Source organism: Mycteria americana, unplaced genomic scaffold, assembly GCF_035582795.1.
Source record: "Mycteria americana isolate JAX WOST 10 ecotype Jacksonville Zoo and Gardens unplaced genomic scaffold, USCA_MyAme_1.0 Scaffold_44, whole genome shotgun sequence".
Classification (NCBI taxonomy): Eukaryota; Metazoa; Chordata; class Aves; order Ciconiiformes; family Ciconiidae; genus Mycteria; species Mycteria americana.
In genome coordinates this window covers 1609525-1623481 of record NW_027445631.1, presented here as the reverse complement: position 1 = coordinate 1623481, position 13957 = coordinate 1609525, and the positions used below count along the sequence as shown (strand labels likewise).

The following is a 13957-nucleotide window of genomic DNA, read 5'->3' as shown; positions in this document are numbered from 1 at the left end:
AGCACAGTGTAATGTAGAGACACAGGGAGTTCTTTCATTAGTCCAGTATGAATGTAACTTCCCATTGTCAAGATCCAGAAGAAAAGATGCAGTGATATAATGGAACCACTTATTCCATCATTTAAATAACTTTAATATACACACACTCACATAGGTACCAGTGCTTTGAAAATAGATCATTCATTCCTAAAAGCAGCTTTGTTTCTTCCTTCTGCCCACCCCACCTGTCCATCCCTTCCCATTCACCACTGTTCAAGTAAGTTGATTAAAATCACACCAAATTTTTATTCATTTTTGGCCTCTGAGGTCTCTTGGAGAGGTTTGTCAGCAGCTACAACGCTGACTGTAGTTTCACTGTTGTGGGACAAGTCCACCACCATTTTCTCAGTGCTTTCCTTTTCTTCTACTGTCAGTGTATTAACAGTCTTTTCTGTGTTCTCCTTCAGTTTGCTGTCCTCTCTGGTCCCTTGCTTACTTTCATTCAGAGCCCTGAAAATCCAAGCAGCAGAAAATGGAAACCTTTACAATCCAAACATGCTTTGGATACAAGGAAATAGGGAGAGTACTGCTCCCAAACAGTTAACAAACCAATAAATCTTATTAAAGCTTGCAACATTTCAAGTACTTTTATTTAAACAGACAAGAAATAATACTTTCTCTTACCCTTTATCCCTCCACAGCCTAGCTACAATATTACATTCAAATGTCTTTCACATGCCAGTAATCCTGGCTGAGATCTCCTCTTTGAATAAACTCTAGCCAGCAAAGACATCTGTTCTATTGAACAGATCTTTGTCAAGAGAAAGAAAATGAATGTTCCAGAGATGCCTATTATTTCATAACATGGACTGATATTTATGAGCATGAAAGGAAAAGATCTTTGCTATTAACTTCACCATGTGCTTTTTGGGGAGACAGCACACATATTGAGATGTTCCTTCACTTGAAGCCCTTAACACTTCTCTGTACGTAATTCTTTGCACTGGAACTCCAAGTTTAGTTGCAAGCATGCTAAAGAGAAATAATAAGGAAGAGAAAAAGCCCAAAGAAACCCAGATTCCATATAATTTGCTGCCATTTCCATTCTGCTCTACTAGCAAGTAAACATCAACAATAGACTCAAGTAATGTTAATTTTGGACCAACAAACTGGTATTCACCTTGAAATGAAGTTTAAGCTTTAGGATCATAGTAAAGAACATTTATGATGTGCTACATTTGGATTTGATAACACTAGATTTTATCTCCCAAACAGAGGGAATTTCTGGAACGATCTGTATTCCGGAAACCCTTGGCCATCTGTAGATAAAAGGTTCTTTCAGTTTGAGGTCTGATCTAGACCTGAAACTGGAAGGGTGCTTGGACATATGGAGATATTCAGGTATAGGTTTAAAAACAAGTTACCTTGGATTTCTGGGTTCCTGGGTCAAACAGGATGGACAGAAGCATCTAGTTGAGTAAATACATCTGATAATTGCATCCAACAATGTTTGTGTTAGACAGAATTCTTCCCTTGTTAGAATAATCTGTCATATCCCTGTGTTTGCTTTCATTACAGGGTTTTTTGGGGGGAAGGGAGAAATGGGTGGGGAGATGCACAAAGATCAACTGTTACATTGGGCTGTTATGCAAAGGAGTCTGCAAACCAACTTACATGCCATGCCTCAGCACATGTCGTTCCCACTCAGAGCCCTCTGTAAATGATCGGCCACAGAACTCACATGGAAAGCGCTTCTCTGGAGCTCCACTGTCAGGATACATCATGGAGTCTGGGAAAGAACAAAATTATCTGCACATTCATGAGCATCAGGGCAAGAAGGGACCTTTATGATTATACTCTGATCTTTCCTGCTGCCCTTCAGGGAGGAAAAAATATCCCAAAGAAGCAAAAGATTTTCCTTTAAAAAAGTAGATATTTCTGAAATTGTCCTCCCTATCTTAAAAATGCAAGGTGTGAAAATTCTATAACCACCACTATGAGAAAAGGTCAATTAAATACAATATGGAAATGGGGCGGGGGGGGACGGGACGGGGGGGGACGACACGACTTTCAAAATAAATGGAGTGCTTCCCACTTAGACACCAACATGCACAGCCAAGGTTTTGTATTAATATCTAAAAGTGAACTGAGGTTCTCTGAAGTGACCAGGATTTCAAGAAGCTACAGGGCCATCCTGAAAAGTCACAACACACATTGCAGCTGAAAAATTCCATCCTCCATCTTAAGCTTGTTATATCTATTTGCAGAGATGTTTTATTGCTCCCTGTATTTGAACAAGTGAAGAGATTGTGGGGTTTTACGTCAAAACCAACACTGAGAGTTTAGTGTGAAAATAGCTTGAAAGCAAAACCAAAAGAGAACACTTGAGTCAACATGTAATTTTCAAATCAGTGGTGCAAATCTTAGGAAATGGAGACTTGGTATACTTGGCATCTGATACTCATAAGAAATTGTCATCCCCTCAACATGAAGTCTCATGAATAAGAGAATATCACTGAAAGGATGGTATCTTAACTGCACAGGTGTTTAATCTGATCCTAATAAATTATACAAAACATTTAGGGCCTCATTTGCAGAAGTGTCGAGCACCTAGCTTTACATCCAAAGTTACTGGCAGCTGAGGGGACAGCATTTCTGAAAGCCAACCCCCCATGTGAAAAGAGCCAGCTTTAACAAAAGATGAAACATTTTCTAATAAATTAAGATCACCACCTAAGCCTTTAAAAATAATTTCATGGACCATCTCACTTCATTCTTTTCACTGGAAATGAGACAGCATATACTCAAGAGCATTAATTTCTTAGCAGGGATTATGTTAAGTAAGAAATCAACAGAATGTCTTTCTGACTCCTCCTGAATTACATAATGAAAGAAAAGAGATTTTGCTTCATTTCAGTTCTTATATCTGCTCACTTGGTTTCTTCGCTCTCAAATTTACTCCATTAGAGATCAACCTATAAATTCAGAACTGCCCATGTGCTCACTTTTCTTCTCCATATGTTAAATTTTGTAAAGGTATTTTTGCTACGTTTCCCACTGGTTGCCCTTTAATAAAGTTCTAGATGGGATGGTTCTTTACACTTTTTTTTTTTTTTTTAAGTCCCTTCCATCTAGAAGAAAAAATCCTTATTTCATATTTCTTAGCATCAGTGATTTACTATGTGGTTAAACAACAACAAAGCAAGGTCCCCTCCCGATATGAGCAACAGAAAGAAAGTCAGTGCCAAGGGCTCCATTTACATCTGGATCTGACTCCTACAGTTAATACCATATACATGGTCCGAATTTATAAGCACCACTGAAACACATTGCCCCTGTACCATGACTAATCCAACACCTATGGAGGGTAGAAGTTTTGGAGGCAACAGCTGCTCTTCTGTACAAGAACAAATCCAGAGTACAGTAGACAATAGGAAATTTATTCTAGGACTGTACAGACATAATAGAGCCTATTTTTCTCAAATGAATAGGGAGAATTTATACTTATAATTTCCATTAACAAGCACTACCCTAATAATTCTGCTGTCCCTTCTGAATACATTATATGTTCCCACCTACTTCCCCATGAGTCCCTGATTAGTTTGGTTTCCTGGACTGTGAATTCAGACTGCCTCCCAGAAAGAGTAATTAGGCCGTGCACTTACCTGGGGTCTACAAAAGAGGTGTAACATATTGCACAGACACTTGACTTGCATTTGATTTTCCCACATTACACACACAAACACACATGCACACTTATTTTTATCTACTGAAGAGAAAAAACAGAGAAAAAGATTCAGGTTTCTTTTAAAAGTAAGATATAAAGGTCAGTAGAGACAGACAGTTCCTCTGGGATGCAACTTCTAGCAAGAACAGCTACTCTTTCCCTAGAGCATCTCAGATGAATAAGTTAATCCTTTTCCACGCGCATCTTCTTCCTTCTAGGTCCAAATATTTTCTTTTGTCCTTTACCAGCAACCAACCATTCCTTTCCTTTCTGTACTGGCTTTGGCTGGAATAAAGTATTCTTCATAGCAGCCTGCATGGTGCTGTGTTTTGGATTTGTGACCAAAACAGTGTTGATAACACAGGGATGTTTTAGTTATTGCTGAGCAGTGCTTACACAGAGTCAAGGCCTTCTCTGCTCCTCACACTGCCCCGCCAGCGAGCAGGCTGGGGGTGTACAAGAAGTTGGGAGGGGACACAGCTGGGACAGCTGACCCCAACTGACCAAAGGGCTATTCCAGACCATATGGTGTCACGCTCAGCAATAAAAGCTTTGGGAACAAGGAGGAAGAGGGGGACGTTTGGAGTTATGGCGTTTTGTCTTCCCAAGTAACCGTTACACATGATGGAGCCCTGCTTTCCTGGAGATGGCTGAACACCTGCCTGCTGATGGGAAGTAGTGAATGAATTCCTTATTTTGCTTTGCTTGCGCATGCGGCTTTTGCTTTCCCTGTTAAACTGTCTTTATCTTAACCCACAATTTTTCTCACTTTTTACCCTTCCGATTCTCTCCCCCATCCCACTGCAGAGGGAGCAAGCAAGCAGCTGTGTGTGGTTTAGCTGCCCACTGGGGTTAACCCACAACACCTTCCCAACTGACGCAGCAGTTCAGCTCTGCTAAGCTGGCATGCCCAACTCCTCCTTCTCCAAGGAGGAATAATGATTCTTTGGTCCAGCGTCCCAACAGCCCATTCTTTGCAATGACAGCATACATTGGTCTTAAGCTGTCAATCTAGGCCACAGCTTGACTCACAGGAAGAAATCCTGGCTCTGCTGAAATCATGGACTTCAGAGGGTTGAGCCAGCATTTCCTCCCAGATACTCAGAGACTGAAGATACACTCTAGGCAAATAACACCATGAAGACTAAAATCAGCAAAAGCATCCAAGTGGTATAATACATTACAGTTTGGTGCGGTTTGAAAGCTATGACAACATTAGCTACTGTTACAGGCAATATTTACGAGCACAGGTATAGTCCTATCCTAATAGGGTGAAAATTTTTTTGAATTGGAAGCAGCTTCTGAATATCAACTAGAAGATGATGTTAACATGTGACACTGCACCCAAGCCACATAGCCACGTCTTCAGCACCTGTGTCAGTTGGACACTTGAAGACCACCACTATGAGGTGCAAGATAACATTTCGCAAAAGATAAAGTCAGTAGAACTTGGACTTTTATAAAGGTAGATGGCATAAGGACTTTCCATATTTTTATCCACTCTAGTAAAAAAAAAAAAGAAAAATTAGAACTGATATTACCTGAAAAGGAGAAAAATGAACAACTGTCACTTCTAAAGGGAAGCTGGGAAAGAACAGCAGTGAAATACAATTTGGGAAATAAGCATGATTTTTAAATCACTCATTTGAACAGTCAACTACAGATTTTTCAGCCAATCACAGATATTAAAGAAGACTGCAGGTGAAAAAATAAAATAGAAACAAAATTGCTAAAACATTATACCTAGCTTAATTACTGATCATGTTGTCCCAAAAATCGGGGTTTGTTTACCCGGTGTGCAAAATGCCAATATGCACACAGAGCAGAGGTATTTTATTGAATATTTGCGCAGATATGGGTGCCTGACCCAAGACAGCACACCAGGCTTTCAAATTAACAGTTATTTATACACAAAGCATTAACATATTCAACTTCCTAATACACATGCAGTATTCTTCTATTAAATGATTGGTTAAAATCTCTTCGCCTAGCATGTAAATTAGTACGCGTGCTTAGTTGTTCTTCTCTGACCTCATCATTTGAGTCGGTGGTATAATTGGGATAGGTGGTCCTTGAGTCGGTGGTCGCAATCTCCCCCTGCCAGAATTACCTTTCCCCTGGTTTCCTACCTTTTTGGCAGATCCAAGCGGTTCTTCATGGTTTACTAACTAGACTAGTAATACATCAGTTACACTTCTGCTTTCAACAGCTGCATCCTGCTTATTAGACAAAGGTACATTGTATAAGTTCCTATGGAGATAGGGTAGGGCTCTACAGTGGATTGCTATAGCAGCATCAATCATTATGTGAATTGTATACTTACATTTGATTATCACAACAATCACACAAATCACAGTTATGTCTGTTTCTCCCTGCAAATTTAAATGTCCAACCTAGAAGGTGATATTCTTATATTTTCATAATAAGTATCAAAAATCTCAAGTATCCTGAAGCCAATTTAAATGATGACCTTAATTTTATTTTTTTTCTTTTCTCCCATTGTAGAGTTTATAGGGATTTATGAGGCTCAGCTGATAGTACCTTCTTTTTCTATTGCTGGATACCATGGTTTTCAGGGTCATTTTAGCATCTGTGCTTGTGTGTAGTGCTGATGTAATCCTCACAAAGACATCATGACTCTTCATCCCTTTCTAGCTGCTGGTCTACACAAAACATTAATGTCTGCTACAGCTGCAAGTTAGGGGAAGCTGGTCCTTTAGTCAAAGCATTAGACTCATTCTTTCAGCTCTGAAGCTCTTAGGGTCACATCCCCCACTGAACAGACACTTTAACAAACTTCCACATGAGGGTGCAGAGTTAATAGTCAAACTTTGGAACATGTGTGAAACCAACATCCCTCCTGCTCCTCTCCTGATTTCGTTTAGGGCTGCTAACAAAGATCTCATGGAGGATGTTTTTCAATAAAAGTTGTTTCCTGTCTAACTCACTCTCTTCCTCATTAAATAAAGATATCACCAGTCACACTCAAAGTGAAGTGTTAATGGGCCCTTCATGTTCTGTAAACTGCTTGTGAATCTAGCAATCTTAACTTTTACAGGTCTGAAAAGACCTGGGGAGACATGTTTTCTTTTGTGAACAACTCTTGAATGAACTTGAAATGAGTTTTCAATTGAAAACTGAAATTTCAGAAGGAAAAAGGTAAATATGGAAGCATGCTTTTAGTTATAAGTACATAGAAACATGGCAGCCTGCACTCAGCATCAGGAGGTTGGATGACCCCTGGAACCTGATGATTAGGCATGACAAGGCTCACTGCAGTTATTAGTTCAAATCAAGCTACTTTTACTGTTGAATAAGACCTGCAAACATATTGCATTCCATTGATGAAGTCATGCACTATAGAGCAGATTGTGAGAATACATAGAGTATTCCAGTCAGGACCAGATATTTGCACTAAAATGATTTTAAAAACCCCCAAACAAACACAAAAACACACAACCCCCCCTCACAGTCCAATTCACCAAGAACTACCTTTCTTTATCCCTACTCAGCTAACCATCTGAACAAAAACACGTGAATAAGACTTAGTGAACTCAGTGGGATTATTCATAGATGTGAATTTAGGCACAAATGTAAAGTACACAGTTGGAACGGTGATTTGGAGGTAAGGAATGGAACTACCCTGGCTTCAGAGTTGCCGACCAAAGTGATGGCAAAAGGGTCAACTCTCACAAAGAGGAGGGAAGGAATGCTTTGTAAGCACTGGGCAGACAGTGGGCAGACAATAGCCCCAAAATAAGCTTGGCCACTGAACTATATCCCTCACTGGTATTATGTGGAGCAGCAAAGCTGAACATGGGTTACCAACACAGAATAATCTGACAGCTCACTAAAATACTCCACTTATGTATTTTTCTGAGCCCTCATAGATGTTATCTGCACAGTCACAGATGTTACCAGTATTTTCTCATAACGGTTTTTTTTGGAGCATGATTTGGTTTTCTTAAACAGAAATCTTGTCATAAGCATTAGAAACACAAAATTCCTCCAGGAAGTGTCTTGACAAAAGCTCCATTTTGCCTGTACTGACAAGCTTCCATGACTTAAGGAATCTGCTGTAGAGTCAACAGCTGATCTTGCTTGATGGAACTGGCAGGGTCCATTACAGTATCCAGCATAAAAGAAAAAGCAACTATACTGACCTCTCTCTTCAGTCTTGTGGCTTAACTCTTTTTCTTCCTCATCGCTGCTGGAGCTCTCTGTTTTTCCCTTCATTTGTTCCAGCTGATCCAAGTTAACCCGTCCAACCAGCTCAAAATTACGACTCACCTTAAAAGAAACGGGTTTGTCAACAATAAACACCATCATCAAGTATTGAAAAAAACAACCCACCAACAAAGCTATAGGTTGAAATGGGAAATTTATCAGGCACCTAGTCAAATTAATACTCGTTTCCCTTCAAACACAATTACATTCACTGTTAATGATTCCTCTTTCCTTTTTTATACTAAATTTCTCCATTTTGCTTCTCAAAATGATCCTATTATTTCAGAAGCTTCCCTCATTTTGAGGTATTGAAAGTAAAAAATCCAAGCAATGCTAAGCACTCTGTTGTTTCCCTCCTTTCATGGGAGTGTAAAACTGATAGGATCAAGCATCACTATTGCACACCATCACTGCAGAAAAATCCTTTGTGAATGCTTTATTCAGCTTCATGTGTGAAAAGATGGGACCTGAGTGACCACTTTGACAGACAGAGCCCAAGTCATCAACTGTTCTTATGGACATTTGGGGGTGGGGGGCATGGAATGGAGGAATAGCTGCCCTGGTGTGGGTTCTCCACGGACTGGAGTCCCTTCGAGAGTATCTGCTCCACCATGGAGCACCTCCTACTCTGTTGTTTCCCTCCAATTCCCTCCTCCTCTCAGTTTCCTCATTCTCTCTGCATTCCCACCTACTCTCTCTGTCATTTTCTGCCCTTTTTTAAATATGTTTTCACAGAGGCACCACCAGCTTCACGTATGGGCTCAGCTTTGGCCAGCGGTGGGTCCGTTACTGAGCTGGCTGGAACCATATCTGTCTGGCACAGGGCAGCCCCTGAACTCCCTCCACAGAGGCCACCCCTGCAGGAAGGAGCGGCAGAGAGGAACTCTTATGAAATGACTGCAACCCCCATTCCCCATATCCCCTGCGCCACTCGGGGTGGGGGAAGAAGGTAGAGGAGTTGGGAAGGAAGGAGAGAAGTTGAGTTTGGGAAAAATAGGCCAAGGTGTGCGGGGGAAGGTGTTTAAGGTTTTATCTTTGTTTCTCACCATCCAACTCTATTTTAATTGTCAATAAATTAACTTAATTTTCCCCAAGTCAAGTCTGTTTTGTCCCTGACAGTAATTGGTAAGTGATCTCCCTGTCTTTATCTTGAACCATGAGCTTTTTCATCATATTTTCTCCCTGTACTGGTTTTGGCTGGGACAGAATTAATTTTCTTCATAGTAGTTTGTATGGGGCTATGTTTTGGATTTGTGCTGAAAACAGTGTTGATAACACAGGGATATTTTAGCTATTGCTGAGCAGTGCTTACACAGAGTCAAGGCCTTTGCTGCTCCTCACACTGCCCCGCCAGCAAGTAGGCTGGGGGTGCACAAGAAGTTGGGAGGGGACACAGCTGGGACAGCTGACCCCAACTGACCAAAGGGATATTCCACACCATATGGCGTCATGCTCAGTATATAAACTGGGGGGAGTTGGCTGGGGAGCAGCAATCGCTGCTTGGTGAGCAATTGCATCGTGCATCACTTGTTTGGTACATTCTTTTATCATTATTATTATTATTATTCTTTTCTCTTCCTCTGCTGTCCTATTAAACTGTCTTTATCTCAACCCACAGGTTTTACTTTTTTTTCCTGATTCTCTCCCCCATCCCACCAGGGTGGGGGGAGGGTGAGCGAGCGGCTGTGTGGTGCTTAGTTGCCAGCTGGGGTTAAACCACAACACAGTCAACAAAGCGTGAACAAGTTTTTAGTGAGAATCAGGCAGCTCAGCTCCTGATAGTTGGATTCAATGAGTTCCCTCCCCACAAACTGACAAAAAAAATACTCTCTAAACATGCCTCAGTTCTAGAATTTTGCTACTCTCACAGCAACACAGCTGAGAACTACAGACATCCAAAGCAGACAGAAGTCTGTGGAAGCTTTCTAGTGACTTCTCCAAGTATGGATCAAGTCTGCACTCAGAAGGTTCCAAACAAACACCAAAGCAGCCTTAACTTAAGCAGTAAGTATAACGAGCTTCTATCTTTCCCTTGTTAAATGTAAACTGGAATGTACTGCCTTGTGTTATTAAAATATGCATGGCATGTCACTTTGCCCAAGTTGCCAGAGCTATCTTACACTTTGGAAGCTCCTGTGTCTTAGAGTGTCTGAATCACACAGCCTTAATGTTGTTTCATAACTTAAAACAAAATCTCACAATATATACAAATGCTTTTTCTGAAAAAATACAGAACTTGAGAGAAATTGAAGTCCAGCACAGGAGCCTTCTCCAAATTTTGGAAAAAAAATGCGGGTTGGCTGTTCAGAGTGGACATGCAAATAAACCAGATATAGCATTTGCAAGAAGTAGATTGTTACAAATTAAACCCCTTTGGATGTTACCTTGTGCTCATCTCGAAGATGAGTGTCCAGCTCCTCTGTGTGTTTGGTCTCATAGTAGCAGAGTTGACACTTATAAGGTTTAAGTTCATTGTGCTTCTCTATGTGTTGCTGCAAACTCTCATCACTGGAGCAGGTAAAGGTACACTTATCACAGCGGAAAACAACTCCCTGCAAGTATTTTGACAGTTTGGAACGGCAAACTTCAATGGGAACAACCCGCTCTTCTGTGGGGAGAGGGGAATTATTAAGTTTTAAGAAATAAAAACCATCAGGCAATGTGTCAACAGCTTGTAACATATCACCCATTCAAGAAACAGGATCTGCTATTTGTGTATGCAATCCATCTACCGAGCTAAAACTGGACCAACAAAGAAATACAAGAAAATTCCCTTTCTATACAGACAGGGTTAATTCTACATGACTACAAATGCAAGTGTCCTTGCAAATGTAACCACTCATTAGGTGAACAGAATGGGAAGAAGAGATTTGGGGCAGATAAGAGTGTTAGGGCAGATTTGTGAGACAGAGTAGCAGAGCCTAGGAATATAAAAGCAGACATAAATCAGTCAGACCAAGATCCATTCTGGTTCAATACATGACAGAAGCCAGTAAAAGGTGCTAGAATTGTAATAAACAGGGAGCATGTAGGGTGATTCCCAATACATCAACCTCCCAGCTTCTGATGATCAGAGTTGGTATCCTCACCATCACATTTAATGCTACTCACTGGAGGAGTGAGAGGTTGTGTGCAGCAGTATCTTCTCCTGAAGGTGGTGGTGCAGAGATCAGCCAGGGGCAGAAACTTTCAATACACCCTCAGTTTTTTAATAGTTAAGATTCAAAATCCACACCTACTTAATTTCATGCTTCCCACAATTCTGATTATGTTACAAGCATGTATTGAAAATGCTCTCACTGAGTTATTAAACTCTCTACTTCCTTCCTCTCATGCAAAACACACACTTTTAATAGGGCAGCACAATTAATTTCAGTCTTTCTATAGAGCCAGAATCCTGATCTATGCAACATTCATCCACTGTGGTTCTCTGAGCTGTGCATGCAGGGGAAATCCCAAATTTGACCTTTCAGCAGAGGGTCACCAGAAGATCTTCACTACAGCTTTTGTTACTCAACTGTCCTTTTGAGGTAGAACACTGAAATGTAGTACTATTATTCCTTATGGACTGCAGATTAAAGGAAGAGTTTGATCTTCTTAATGAAGATCATCATTAATGATATCTTAAAACAAACAAACAAACAAAAATAATTCCAGGCTTGATTCTTAGAGGGTAAACATGAAGGGTAGGGGACTTGTGTGCATTGACACATCTCTTATAATTTCTATAGGGAGGCAAGAGCTACAGAATTCATCCATTTGTCTTTGGCCAATGCATAACCCCCACTGCTCATGAGCCTAATTTTTCACAGCCCATCTAAATATTCCACCCTCCTCAGTTTGTTCTCCTCCCTGTCGTCCCCTTTTTTTGAACATAGAAGTTTTCCTACCTCAGAACTTTCTCTTTGTGCACTTTAAAAAGTGGAAGTTTCCCCCCAAACTATATCTGAGTGAGACCCTGAAAACTTGTGGTTCCTCTCCAGCTAAAGAAGCTGTTGCAAATAAATTCTAAGTTGTGTCCATTCAGGGTCAAGTGGGAAAAGGGACAGGGGTGCACATGCTCTAAGAGATAACAGGAGTTAAAGCTGTGATTTTGAATGCATAACAAGAATATTTTAAAAGGTATTTACAGCTCTGTGCAATTGAATTCACTGAAATAAGGTAACTTGTTTTTAAAAGTGAAAAAAGTTCCAACTTTTTAAAAGAGAAACACTATTTAAAGCATTTGAAAATTAGATTTTTCTCTAGCACGACACATATTTTAAAAAACACTAAAGCAGGGGATGGTATAAAAGGTTTTATCCACCACTTTGGAGCAATGCACCATCCTAATTCATATCAGTAAAACCCATCATCTCACTGACAATTGCCCCCACACACACCTGCCAAATCACAGGCAACACAACATAGACTGACTTCCCAGCCTGATCTTGGACTTGCCTTATCACCACAGACCTGCTTGGCAGTCACTGGATCTGGTTCTGACCTGTGGTTTAACTTCCTGGCTTGATCTTGGATCTGTATCATTGCTGCAAATTTGTCTGATGATCTGGACTCTTGGTAGAACCTGGTCATCATCTCTGGGTCTGCCCTGCTTGCCTTGCTCAGGTACTGTGGGGCTGGGCCCTGGTCAGCAAGGCTCCACCCCTACTGTCCATGTTATCCTCCTCTACTCCCTGGACCTTGGGGAGCAGCTGGCCCTTGCTGCTCCGTGACAGTAATGACTTAAAACTTAAATGTGCATGTATTCATGTTTATCCAAACAATTAACTTAAAAATTGCAAAGTGATTTAAATTTAAAACATCATATTTAGCAAGGTGATGCTCTAATAGTCTCTGACCACTTTAATAGTTGTCTCTCATCACCCCCCCCATTCTCTATTTTTGGCTACTCATTTATATACTTATTGTATCTGAGCAATTGGCAAAATTGCAACAAATGGTGAGTCCTATCCAGAAATTGTGAAACTTAGCTTTAGCTTCTGTACACAAATTTCATTAAAGTTCAGCAGTGCCCACAAAGGCTACCATGTATGCACTGTAAAAAGATGACATGCTGTGGAACAGTTTAGCAAAAGGACTAAGGGGACCTCTGCCCCACCCCCCCCAGCATCATCTCTGAAGAAATTTAATCACTGCTTTAGACTGAAACATTTTGGCTATTTGTAATACAGGTCTGAGATTAAATAGAAAAGCAATTAATGCGCTAAATATTTATAGTATGTAAAGTCAAAGCAGGCATATGTTTTGCTCACAACATGGGGAAAAAAAAGCGCGTTAACACTCTAAAGCCCTTATATATGAAAGTTTACTATTCTAGAGAAACAGATGACAATTCTATGAAATGGAAGGACAAAACAATTATTTTTACCAAGAAAAAAAGTAAAATAATGACTGGAAAACAAATGCCTTGAGGATTATAAACAAGGAGACCTACTATTGATCTTGGTGGGTTGCGTTCAGTGCTGGAAAAATATCAAGGCATTTCATGATGGGAAAATTTGCTGGAAAGGATAATAAAAACTAATTGCACTGCCTGGACTAAATGAAAGGCCAACAGCTCTGCTGGGCATGGAGCAGGAGTTCAGTCTCCATTATGGAACTTTCAAGAGCTCACAAGATTTGCCTGTTATGAAGGCCAAGAGGAACTCAAGAGCCAAATCTCTTCTCATTGTTTGCCTGTAAAGTAGCTACTGACTTTGTAATTTCCATACTCACTCCCTGCTTCAGCCCACAAAGGATTAATTGTGCTTGATCAACCTGACTGCCTTCTACGATGAAATAACTTGCTCAGTGGATGAGAGAACTGTGGACATCATCTACCTTGATTTTTAGCATGGTCTTTGACATGGTCTCCAACAACACCCTTGTTGACAAGCTGGCAAGATTTGGACTGGAAAGATGGACCACAAGATGGGTAGAAAACTGGCTAAACTGAGCCATTAACTACCACCTTTTGAGGTAAGAAAAGTCAGACTGGCAGCTAGTCACGAGTGGAGTTCCTCAGAGGTTGATTCTGGGTCT

At 40.6% G+C, this 13957-nt stretch overlaps 1 protein-coding gene across 2 annotated transcripts; it reads right to left on the bottom strand.

Annotated features, from left to right (window-relative positions):
- Positions 1 to 9: 9 nt before the first annotated feature.
- On the bottom strand, positions 10 to 12077 carry LOC142403834 (zinc finger protein 462-like). Of its 2 annotated transcripts, none has more exons than XM_075490135.1 (4): positions 10318 to 12063; positions 7870 to 7996; positions 1654 to 1768; positions 10 to 489 (listed from the first exon to the last, which is right to left on the bottom strand). In XM_075490135.1, exons 1-4 carry the CDS (start codon positions 10621 to 10623, stop codon positions 285 to 287), a joined length of 753 nt encoding a protein of 250 aa, XP_075346250.1. In that variant the 5' UTR covers positions 10624 to 12063; the 3' UTR covers positions 10 to 284. The 2 variants fall into 2 exon arrangements, with proteins under 2 accessions (XP_075346250.1, XP_075346251.1); XM_075490136.1 differs by lacking the exon at positions 10 to 489 and adding an exon at positions 644 to 1466 and having other exon boundaries at positions 10318 to 12077.
- Between the last annotated feature and the right edge of the window lie 1880 nt (positions 12078 to 13957).